General features: G+C 40.2%; 1 protein-coding gene across 1 annotated transcript in view; it reads right to left on the bottom strand.

Annotated features, from left to right (window-relative positions):
- Positions 1–11,960, bottom strand: part of abca2 (ATP-binding cassette, sub-family A (ABC1), member 2) — a 123,782-nt gene extending 111,822 nt beyond the window's left edge. Inside the window, exon 1 of the mRNA XM_033619700.2 lies at positions 11,580–11,960. Coding sequence (XP_033475591.1) covers positions 11,580–11,645 — 66 coding nt within the window. The 5' untranslated portion in view covers positions 11,646–11,960. The remainder of the gene's footprint in view (positions 1–11,579) is intronic.
- Positions 11,961–13,249: the final 1,289 nt, after the last annotated feature.

Genomic DNA, 13,249 nt, shown 5'->3' with positions numbered 1-13,249 from the left:
AGAGCCAGTGCTCAGTTGTCCGTCCTAGGCTACTGTAAAAACATGGCAGTGCAACATAGCGATTTCCATGGATGAGGACCCACTCCCTATGTAGATATAAACAATTCATGCTAAGGAAACGAAAACACAGCAGTTCTATTTCTACCATTATATCCCCCTAAATCCTACGTACTGGACGTTTAAAACAAATGAAGTACTTGTGTATCATTGGCTAAATGCAGAACACAGATAGGGAATAAAGCACAAAAAGAGTTTTTTTCAGCTGAGATGCTGTGGTTGCATCTGGTTCACATGATACTGAATATACATGGAAACAAAATGTCAGTGCAAAGTAGACTACTTGCTCTGGCTCTTGCTCTGGATGAAGGGAAGGCTGAAGTAGGTAGGGAGAATCCCCCATTCTGTGTGGGTTCAGTGTTACTTTTCTCCTCCAGTGTTGTTGTAGTTTAGCACTTATATACATAGGACGCGATAGTTGGTCTTTGTAGTAGGCTATGTGTTCTGCCCGTCTTCTGCTGTGATTGGACGTCTGGAAAAAAAATGTGACAGTAACAAGCGGCTGCAGTGTTTTGGCCAAAGTTGAAAATTTTTCAACTCTCAGCGACCAGGAAAAAATGTAGAACATGCAGCGCTCAGAGCAGTATAGACACTTGGCACCTCAACACATTCCCTTCGCCTAGCCACTTGAAAAAAAGAAACAACGTGAACATAGTAGTTGTAGCGGTTGCCCGCCATCTCCTGTGGTTGGCTTATCAATAGCGTGGTTTTGCAATATTGTGGTTATCACGACAGCGCCACAATTAGCCAGATATTTTACTCAGGAGTTGGTGGAGAACAATCAGAGCTAAAAGAAGAGTGAATTTATTTATTTATTTATTTTATTTAAAAGGGGCAATGCACATTAATGAACAACAGTAAAAACAGTGTAAATGTGCCGAAGTTAGCGCAGCGCTAATTCACATTCGGAGTCCCTTGGCAGGTAACAAAAATACACAATTTAAGTAGGAAATAACAACAATAAAAAACAATAAAAAACAGGGGATTTCACATTGAAACATAGCAGCTAATGGGTCTATGAAGTGCAAAGTGCCAATTTACAGTATCAGTTTATGAAGTGCATGGTTGCCTATTTAAAGTGCGTAATATGAGATAGTATACTATATAAATAAATCTGTTCGCCCAGTTGGGTCAGTCCATTCCAGCCGCCTGGAATTAGCCTGAGTGTCAGACTGAAGCTCCCAGAACCTTCAGTCTGACATGGCATCCATTGAAGGCGATTTACAAGGGGGAGGGAATTTAATTTTTTCCCTAACCAATCAGTAAAGATCAACGACTCACCCAGAATCTGACGTCATTAGTATCCATGCCTCGGGGGTGCCGAAAACAAGCGAGCATTGCCTGTTTAAAATGCCTCCGTCGTCGTGCACGCCCAGCTGCATCGCCGTTAAATCCAGTTTAGCAGCTTCCTTAATTTGGTCCTCCATTAACACGAGTAGTGGCGAAATACCTCGATAGCATTGTTAATGTGGTCTGTAGGATCTGTAGCGGTCACCATTGTTGCTATCCTCACCAGTTACCCACCGGCGTAAAGCTTGACATCAGCGTGGCGTTGACTGGCTAATCGCTAGACCCCCGGCATTCATTGGTCCGTCCAGCATTTGGACGAGATAAATTGCAAATTCATTTAAGTATGCCAGACCAGAGATGCAAGCCTACTTAGTTGAGTGGGCGGGGTCTATGGTCTGGAACCAGGCTAGCCTGGAATAGGCCAAGCCCCTGGGGTTCTGCTAATCAGTGCCGTATAAGAAAACCAAACATACAATACAATCAAATTTTAGCAAGGCAGAAAACATTCAGGACACAAAATACAAAAGGGATGAGTAGTGAACTTACATTCATCAGGTGGATACAAACACCACTCCAAATGAATGCTAATGCATACATCAAATGCCTGCTTATCTTTGGATCAATTTCTACCTCTTCCTCTTTATTTGCTTCTCTACCAGCTTCCCCTTTTTCCACAGACGTTGCTTGTTTTGTGCAGGTTTTCTAGTGCAAAGAGCTAGTCCTCCACAACTGTAATTTTCCTATAGTTGCCTCACACTATCCTCATCCTATATTTTCAATGTCATAAGCCAAAGGCTGTATTCCTGATGAATTTTTGTTTTATTGCTATGATATTCAAAATGGACAAGAATTATCAAAGTTTGATGAGGACACAGAAATGGGCTTTATTATGCAACCAAATTCTCTCCTCCTTATCTTTAGACATGCAGTTACACAAATTCACTGCTCAACAGCTGTGCAAACAACCAGTATTGGGGAAGTTACAGTGTGAGAACTACAACACCAGGAAACCCCAATAAATATTCCTGTCACACCACAATGATTTGATTAACAAAGTAAAGGCTGAGCTGACAGCAAAGCACTGTAGGAGTGTAGAATGCTGCAGACCATCAATGGTACACATACGTCATTTGAGTGAGCTGTGAGTGTACTGACATTTTCCCACCTGGTAGGCATGTACAAAGGTAAACTATGAGTGGCTTGGACGTTTGTGAACAGTACAAAAAAATAAAATAAAATAAATGATGCCGTTATTATGGGTTAATTTCTCAATAATTGCAGGTAGCTGCTAAGCAACCTCAACGAGCACCATATCATAGCCTATGAACCTGAAATCCTGAGTGCAAAGCTGATCTTCTTCAAGGCGCTGTTTGTGTGTAGGCCTATTGTCCGTGGGACAGATGTAAAGCTCTGGCAGCTCTGCAATAAAATGATCAACTTCTTCTTCATATTTATCACAGACTGATATTTATGGATGAAGGGAAAGATATCTCTTGGCTGTGATTGGTTGGTCCTTGTCACATGACATGCAGTGCACACTGCTGCATCCAAAATTTCTTTCTACTTACGCGACTCTGAAGATGAATTAAAAAACACAAGACGGTACAGCCTAGCTTACTGGTAGCCTGCATCTGCACTTTTGGAGAGCCACAGGCGTGACAGTCTTTAGCTTGCCAACCACTGGCAGCAAACCAAAAAGTCTGTCATTTGTAGTTTTACCCTCCAACAACTTCATCCCCCACTCCATAAATCCACCAGCAAACCACCCAGCTCCCAGGCCATGCATCTTTACCCAGGTGCTGACTGCAGCACAGCAGCCAGATTATAGAAGGAACTGTTCCCGGAGCTTCACTACGCTTGTAAGTTGTAAGAAGCATCACTTGTCTGTGTTTTTGTTGACCAAATTTTGAGGTACCATAGGGTACTATAATTGGGTACTACAATTGTATATATAGGGCCGACTTTCTTGGATATATTAATAGTTATTAATTACTTATTAAAAACATGTTAAATATTTTTTCATATTCTAGTACCAACATCTAAATATTCTTAAGAATTGAAAGTTCATCTTTGAAAGGATGTACTTGCATTATTATGCTATTATATGATGATCAAATCAGTGGTTAAAAAAATGGTCTCAAAATGAGATAACCAATAATATTGTTTTATCCCAACTATTTTTGGGAAGAAATATTGAACAAAAAGAGTTATCATGACAGGCCCACACCTCAGCATAAGTAAAAAAAAACAACAAGGTAATTTATTATACTTTAATTAATAACTGATTTATTGCAGCAAAACTAAACACACTTCAATTGTTGCATGACAATCAGGTATGTGCTGGGTTCAAGCTAAAATGCTAATGGTGGATCATCTAGCAGTTACTTCTGTTTTCACTTAAAGGGATAGTGCACCCAAAAATGAAAATTCAGCCATTATCTACTCACCCATATGCCGACGGAGGCTCAGGTGAAGTTTTAGAGTCCTCACTCTAATGGTTACTACTGTGGTTAGTGCTGTCTCCCCCTGCGGTGAACGTGTCACGTGATGTAAACACGGGTAAGCAAAGCTCATGCTTTCGCTGGTCTCATGCAAGCGCGCACATGTGAGCGCGAGCACAGAGAGGCAGTCAGAGCTACAGGCTGCAGTTAGGCTAAAAACAGAGTTCATATGATGTTTTTCGAAACAACTTTTTATGTTGGGGCTTCAGCACACTTGGATCACTACAGATGAGCATGTTGGAGATATTTTGTGGTTTCAATTTTGTGTTCTTGGACCTTAGTCAGGGGCGCCGTCAGCCATTAGGTGTGCTAGCCGCTCCCCCTGCCGAGCTCCGCAAGGGATGTGAGGAATCTAAAACTTCACCAGGGCCTCCGTCGGCATATGGGTGAGTAGATAATGGCTGAATTTTCATTTTTGGGTGCACTATCCCTTTAACTTCAGTGAGCTTTTCTGCATTTTTTGACTGTAATCCCTGTTACCTTGACTGCTGAGCCTCATTCAGCTCAAGATTATTTAAAATGGTTTGTTCAAAGAAATCCTATATGATATTTCCATATCCATATATACTTAATGCAACTGGGCCACGATGCTCCTCTAATTTATGCATGAGCTTGTCATTGTCAGTAGGGACCAACATATGGGATTGCTGCTGTCTCACCCAAGTGCTGACTCAACCATTCTGCTCTAATCATCAATCCTATGGACAGCTTTAGTGAAGCCAAACCAGGGCAGCGTGATAATAAATCTATAGACAGAAATGACGCAGCTGTTACTATTATTATTACACAGGCTCCCCAATGCATCTCTCCTGCCTCCTCAGAGTTTGATGTCTGAAGGTAAAGGGGCTAAAAATAGCTGCACTGCACCCCCACCCTGCACACAAACCCTACCCACACCAACCCCTCTATCAGGACACCAGCAAAGGCATCCGGCGATGATAAAAATCAGGCTGTCTGAGGACAGATCCAGCCTCAGCTTTTAAAAACAGCACAGGCATCACTGAAATAAACCAGCTGACAGGCATTAGGATTTCTGATGGCTAATAATAGACCCTGGAAGGATTAAAGGCATCACAATATGCATACTCAGATGGTGTGGTTATGGAGGTCATCTTGTTAGATTATACCACACATCTGGAGAATGCCATTTGAACATATCTAAGTATATTTGAGATGTTGTTTTCTGAATAGCCACCAGACAAAATAAATTTCAAGGAGATGTTGTATGAGACTGATGAGACAATATATAAACAGATCATGTGGATGGGATTTATTATTGTTTTCCATTAACAGAGAGGGAACTTCGTAGCTAGGATGAGGACTGCTAACAATCACAGTGAAACAGCTGTCAACTACTTAAACTCTCCACCAGATCAATTACACAAAAAGGTGTAGTGCAGAGAGAGAGAACAGAAAGCTGATGTCATGCCACTCATTCGGCAATTACCGCTAGTAACACCGTCCTGACCCAACAACGTTGCTGTAGAAACATTGTGCCCACCCTAAAGTCTCCCCTAGGTCACCCCGGTGAGTGAGCAGCCCATTTTTGAGCTACAAATCCCCTTTAGCATTGTTAACTACTCTTAACTCTGTTAGTGCTGTTAGCAGTGTTATAATGGCTAATGGTGCTAACATAGTTTACAGTGCTAAAGGGCTTTTGCAACTCAAAATGAAGCCACTTTCACGTTATTTTGCTTTTTTTTCTCACAAATTAACTGATTAGTTACTGATGTTGGGCAAAAGCAAAATTAGCCAAAACTCCAACCTTACTGCACAATTGTGCAGTTCATTCCATTTACAGGATGTGTAAATTGTTACAGTTACAGATACTGATCCTGAATCAGTATCAGGGCTGATCCAGATTCATTTTGATGGATCTGCAATTGCAAATTCTTTCTTTACTGTTTGCCTCTGTATTTTGTCCTTCTCAGCCTGCTAGTGTTGCAAAGCTGACCACCAGCACTTCAGTGCAGCATTTTGCTGCACAAACAAGTAAAAATAAGAGTATGTGAATGTGAAAAATCATTTGGGCACACCAGTGCAAGTGATTGTGTTCTGACACCCAGACTCTTAAGCCCCTTTCAGACATGCACTCATTGATGTTAATCTGGAGGCAATTTAACATGTTGCTCTCATGTCTGAATAAGCACCCCAGTTACATTTACATAGAAGTCACGACGACAGTCTTACTAGGTCGGAACTGAAACATTTGAGTATCCCTTTCAACACAGCTCACATCTAAATACAATGTCTCAGATTAACCTTAAGACTGCAGAGACATGCACAGAGATTATAAAATGCATCTCGTTCCACGTTCTAAAATGACTGTAATAAATGGATTATCTCAATCATTGTCTCTTATGCACAAAATCAGTTTTACAAACTGAGACACTGAAAAAGCAAATTCCACGTTGTTGAGGAGATTGATCTTCAGGGCAGGCTACAAAATGTTTTTCCCATGACAGACAGACGGAGCAGAAGGGGTTAAAAAAGTGGATATTACAGCAGAACTTGCTCTATAATAACATGAAATGATGAAACTGGCATGAAAATGCATCAGTGGATCCACTGTGAGAAGTGGGAGTAAGCCTTACTCAAGCTCACAATGGTCATTAAATAAAGCTTCAAAAGCAAATGAGTTTTAATAATCAGTGATGCAGTGAGACCTGGAAACACTTTCTCATCTCTCTCTCTCTCTCTCTCTCTCTCCCTCTCTCATACACAAGATGCATAAATGTAACGTAACATTTTCTCTTCCCGGTTTCCAAGGTATACAAAGAAAAAATTGTTGGTTACTATTTGTAAACAATAACGCAAGCTAAAGTGAAAGTAAAAGCCAACCCCGGTTGCACCTTCGCTTGCTATACTTGCGTTTTAATGCTGCTGTATCTACGACTTTCGTAGCTTCCTCTTGAGTGCGTGCTGCCTACGGCCTGGCACCTGGTCACTACCTTTTTATAGAATCCCAACTTCACCTGCGTGTTGTGCACCTGAGCATCCCAAATATAGCAAAATATGAAGAAAAGAAGAAAATACGGGCAGAATGCAGGGTCTCTGCAGATAACTACGCCTCCACACACTTCTTGTTGGTCATTCAGTCAGTGATGACTGAGAGGGATTACTTTTGTATGTGTCTATACATTGTTTTTGTTTTTTTAGGAAAATCCTGCATAGTATATCTTTAAAGCTGCATTACAGTAATTTTCTGAACTTGCCAGACTGTTCTAGTTGTTCTATTATTGACCTTTACCCACTTAGTTATAATATCCTTGTTACTGATGATTATTTATCAAAAATCTTGTGGTGTAAACTAGGGATGCATGATAATATCGGCATGTCATCAGTATCGGCTAACATTGGCTTTAAAATGAGCTATCAGAATCTGCCGACATGCTGAGAATATCAGTACATCATGGTATCAGCCATTATCAGCTTTAAAGTGAACTATCAGAATTGGCCAGCGTGCTTTTTCTTATTTTGCACAATGAATATTACATACATTGAAAAGTATTCTATTTAATGTCTCCATCTGCTGGAAAGCCATCACGATAAGAGCATGCATGTATAACATGATGTTAATTACACAATAGATTAGACTTGATGATCACTAAAATTAGGTGGGAAAAAAGTGGATATATCGAAATTGGTATCGGTTATCAGCCAAATAAGTTGTTATATATCGGCATATCGGATATCTGCAAAAAAATCTTATATTGTGCGTCTCTAGTGTAAATGTTTTAAAGATTTTATCCCAGCCCTAGTTTAGCCAACTTAAACAACTTTGCTAAGCTTTTGGGCATGGTTATAAGAAACCAACATTGACAAATGGTAGGAAACAGAATATGAATCAATCAGACATTTTGTACACCAAACCATCCACCCTCATTTCCTTAGAGAGTTTGTGGAACAGCTTCTGTCTTTGAATAATAGATCTAATAATAGCTAATTATTATTTGCATGACCACGAGATGAGGTAAGGTACTTTTAAGTAGGCTATTTCAACAAAGGACCACTGCTGTCATTCTCCTGATGAAAATGTCTCAAATTAGTTTTAATACAGGGTCCTTACTGTTAAAAAGGACTGACCACAGACTGTGGTTGAACATTATTTCCTGTATGTCCGTGGTTGCTAATAGCCTTGATAAAGATGTGGTTTTTATAGTGATGAGTATATTTTGAACTTCATCACCACACTGGTAATTTCTTCAGGGGTCCTGTCTTCCACTAAATGTTCTCAATAAGTTCTGATTCAGGTTCTAAACATGAAACTCACAAACTGACATGTCACAGGTAAATTACTGATCAATGTTCCATTTAAAATGGGAAATTGGAATTTACGAGTTCACAGTCAGAAATTCCAACTGGAATGCCTGCTGAAGTTGGATTTCTGACTGAGAAAGTCGGGAGAACCTCACTCCTGGCTGCTATGCACATCAACAGCAGTGAAAGCTATACTCATTTATTGTTCATTAGCCCTTCCGTCTTATTTGTGTCTCACTAAATAAGTCTTACACATAGTACTGCCCAACCTCTATCTGTGGACATGTTGCTATGATGTTTGTATGCGCAAAATACTGCGTAATGTGTTGTCATCAACTGGTATTGCTAGAAGCAGCTAACCTAACTAGGACTGGTATTGTTAACAACACCTTGGTTTACCAACTTGTACTGGAACGCGGTCTTTCCAAGCTCTGAACTCTGACATAAATGGAGAACAGCAAAGGTCTCCTGTTGATCTGGAGGAGATGAGTCAAGTCTGAGAAAATTACTCAAGTGACTTCACATCTTAGCTCAGGCATGAGAGAACATGAGAGACTGCAATTTTTAACAGAAAGCCTGCATTCAAAATCCGAGCATGCTTGAGGTTGAAAGTTCATTCTTGGCCTTACTCAAAGTCCAAAATTAGAGATTTTCAGGAGCTTTCAACTGTATTTTGCAGTCATCACCACTAACCACCTGTTCTCATGTGTTGTAAACTTTCATATCGCTCTGGAAGCCATTGAAAGGATCAGGTGAATCTAGTAAGTGGACCTTGAGTCAAGATTTTCTTGTCAAACTGAACGTGTGGAGTTTTAAAGTTATCAGTGTAGTGGCATGCAAAAGTCTGAGTACCTCTGATCAAAATTTTGTTTACTGTGTGAGTAGTTAATTAAGTAGAAGACGAACTGATCTCCAAAAGGCATGAAGTTAAAGATGAAACATGCTTTTCAACATTTTAAGCAAGATTAGTGTTTTGGTTTTTTTTGTACAATTTTAGTGTGAAAAAAGGAAAGAAGCACCATGCAAAAGTTTGGGCACCCCAAGATATTTAAGCTCTCAGGCAACTTTTACCAGGGTCTCACACCATCATTAACTTGTTAGGACTCTGGCTTGTTCACAATCATCGTTAGGAAAGGCCAGGTGATGAAAATTTCAAATCTTTATAAATATTCTGACTCCTGAAACCTTGTCCCAACAATCAGCAGCCATGGGCTCCTCTAAACAGCTGCCTAGCACTCTGAAAACTAAAATAACTGATGCCCACAAAGCAGGAGAAGGCTATAAGAAGATAGCAAAGTGTTTTCAGGTAGCTGTTTCCTCAGATCGTAATTAAGAAATGGCAGTTAACAGGAACTATGGAGGTCAAGTTGAGGTCTGGAAGACCAAGAAAACTTTCCAAGAGAGCTGCTCATTGGATTGCTAGAAAGTCTAATCAAAACCCCTGTTTGACTGCAAAAGACCTGCAGAAAGATTTATCAGACTCTGGAGTGGTGGTGCACTGTTCTACTGTGCAGTGACACCTGTACAAATATGACCTTCATGGAAGAGTCATCAGAAGGAAACCTTTCCTGGGTCCTCACCACAAAATTCAGGATCAGAAGTTTGCAAAGGAACATCTGAACAAGCCTGATGTTAAGTTAAAATACAACCTTTTAGACACAATGAGCAAAGGTATGTTTGGAGAAAAAAGGGTGCAGAATTTCATGAAAAGAACACCTGACCAACTGTTAAACATGGCGGTGGATTGATCATGCTTTATGTTTGTGTTACAGCCAGTGACACAGAGAACATTTCACTGGTAGAGGTTACAATGGATTCTGGAAGCAAACATCACAGCATCTGTAAAAAAGCTTAAGATGAAGAGAGGATGGCTTCTACAACAGGACAATGATTCTAAACACACTTTGAAATCCACATTGGACTACCTCGAGAGGAGCAACCTGAAGGTTTTGCATTGGTCCTCACAGTTCCCCGACCTTAACGTCATTAAAAATCTGTAGATAGACCTCAAAAAGTAGTGCAGGCAAGACTCTCAGAAAGGTAGAGGCCTTTTGCACGAGGAATGGGTGAAAATCCCCCAAACAAGAACTGTAAGACTCTAAGCTGGTTACAAAAAGCGTTTGGAGGGTGTGATACTTGCCAAAGGGGGCGCTACTAAGCACTAACCATGCAGGGTGCAAAACTTTTGCTTCAGGCCCTTTTCCTTTTTTATTCTGAAACTGGAAAAGATTGAAATTAAAAAGTACTCTTGCTTAAAATATTGGAGAAATGTTTCATCTTTAACTTTATGCCATCTAGAAATCAGTTAATCTTCTACTTACTCAACTACTCACAGTGAACACAATTTTGACCAGGGGTGCCCAAACTTTTGCATGCCACTGTATCAGACAGGGATGGTCTAATGGAAAAACAATAATTTAGAGTCATCAATTAACCTAGTCCCCAGTCTGCATGTCTTTGGACTGTGGGAGGAAGCCGGAGTGCCTGGAGAGAACCCACGCTGACACGGGGAGAACATGCAAGCTCCGCACAAGGGGGCTCCCACACCCGGGATCGAACCGGCAACCCTCTTGCTGTGAGGCGACACACCACCATGCCGCGACAGTGCTAACCACCACACCACCGTGCCGCCCCTCCACTGTATTAGTTCTGTCATATTTAGTTATATCTTTGTCTTATTAAGTCCATTAATTTCATGGAAGTGCAAGACTTTATCAGAGAATAGTCACCATAAGCAGTTTTAGATGCTGCCTTTCCATCATTCATTTCAAAAGCAATATGTTATTATCCTATCTCATAATAACCTACATCCTGCTGTCATAAGGAATGTAGTAAAAACAAAAAGTTCCATGTTTCTATTCCCATAAATATTACAGGATATTCACACCAGAATATTTTTCATCAGGTGGTTCTTAAAGTGACAGCGACAGCTTGTTATATATGTTTTGAGGTTAGCATGAATAATGTCATGTGATCTTATCCCGTAATTCTGTGATTATAACAACTGTCAGGGCATTTATTTTTAACATCTTATAGATGTGATAAATAAATAACTGAGGACCTCATGTAAACCCACCCTGAGCTCATATAGGCCTTTTCAAAATTTAGGCTAATAAACATAAAATGGGATTACACAACTGTTGTTTACCACAAACAACTACCTGTTTGACAGTATGAGCACATACAGAGAGCAGCTTCCCAACAACACCCCGCCAGTAAATCTGCGTGGACATCCTCATCATCATGCTCCTTATTAAGCTCACTGCGGTGTTATTCTAACGCCTGATGGGAACATTTGCAGATACAGACAGGTGCTGTTAGACTTAGCCCAAATAACGGCTGCGGGAAATGGAGCAGCAGCAGCTGAATCGACGCCCGTCTGCTCTCCAAAGACACGAACATCCAGACACGTCTGTACTGTCCATTTTTATATCATTTCACACACTGTCATGTCACAAATGTATTTCTTACCGGTCCCCTCCTCTTCAGGGATATGTTCTTCCACAGCAGGAGATGTAGCTGGTGCAGGAATCCCATTTTGCCTCCCACTTCTGCTTCACTATGTCAGAAATTTACCAAATTAGCATAACGTTACCGGCGGTGGCCTATGACTGGGTTTAAATAAGCGGGGAATGTCTATCCCGTTCCCAGGCATCCCGTCCGAGCCTGTTACGGTGGTGAAATGTGTCGGCCTTGGCTGACAGTGAATAATGTGGAGCTGCTCAGTTTGTTGCTTATTTGCCGGTGACTGGCGGTGAGAGTCGTGTCGGGACTGTTTGTGTTCCGTCTGTCATCCTCTGTGTGTCGGTGGAGCACCGGCTAGTTTCCCCTGCGGAATCCTCTCGGTGTAGTAGTGCAATGGTCTGTGTTGGAGCAGGAAACCAGTGGAGGCAGCTTCAAAGAAAGCTAACCATAGTAATGAAAACACACACTTCCGGCCTGGCCTTTAAAAACAAAAGCCCTCCTAATTTCCCAGGTGCACTTTATACACTGTATTTGCCACAAAAGAAGCCGGTGTGGCAGTGATCAGAGAGATACAAAGTCCCCCTAATGTCTACCCTCTACCCTTACCATGGTTATTAAAAACTGAAAAAACTGAACTTAAAAACTAAACAGGGTGTGAGAAAATATTTTAGTTGACTGAAATAAAAAAAAAAAATAGACTTTCAAAAAAGAAAAGAGGAAAAAAGACAAACTAAGGGAGTGTACTTTATCTTTTAAATGTTGTGGGGGAGGAGTGATATGTGCATACATGTAGGCTATTGATGTAACTGTTTGTGATTTATATGGATATGTTTAGGTGCGTGTACACATATATAGTATTTGGTTCTTCCTTTCTTTTTTTTATTTATTTTACTATTACTTAATTTTAGTTGTTTTTTTCGCATCTTAATTCTTTTCAGGGTCAATTCCCTTCAATTTGTAAAACATATGGACACATCTGGATGAGATGTGGCTATGTAGGCCTATATATGATTAATTATTAGTACTTTGCCAAGAAACTAAATTAAAATTTGATCACAAAAAAAACATACAAAGTCCAAGCTCCCCTAATGTAACCCTTAGCCCATCAGAACATTTTGACCACACACCAAAAGTCAAAAGTCTCTAATTTGTTCTTACTATATTATTTGTATTCTCCCATACTTTACTGTAGGTTTGTTTTTTTGTTTGTTTGTTGCATTGGTAGCCTAAAACTAAAAAAAGAAAAAAAAAACTTAGGAAAAAAAAACGTGTGGAAAAAATATTTTAGTTTACTGGGGCCTTAAGGTTTTTTGTTTGTTTGTTTGTTTGTTTGTTTTAACAACAAATATTTTTACTTAAACCTCCCTGAGAGGAGTGGTGCAGGAATGAGTCCCAAAACTCAAAAATTAGTTAGCCCTTTTGTACTCCTGGTTCCCTCATCTTGAAGTCAAAAGTTTTTGAATGGGCTTTTGGTTAGATGCCCCCAATAATGTCTGTGGTTAACACCTGCTTGACAGACTTTCAAGTTTTGATTTACGACATCAAATACATCAGTAAATACCCCACTGGGAATTTTGAGTCTTTTAGGGACTTTCTTTAATTATCAGAGGAGGGGAGTAGCTGGGGTGTGACTTTTTTTTCTTTTTTTTTCATGCTCCCTGAAATGACAAATATTT

This window comes from Epinephelus lanceolatus, chromosome 9 (assembly GCF_041903045.1).
Source record: "Epinephelus lanceolatus isolate andai-2023 chromosome 9, ASM4190304v1, whole genome shotgun sequence".
NCBI lineage: Eukaryota > Metazoa > Chordata > Actinopteri > Perciformes > Serranidae > Epinephelus > Epinephelus lanceolatus.
Note: the sequence above shows the minus strand (reverse complement) of the source record. Positions and strands in the feature narration are given on the sequence as shown.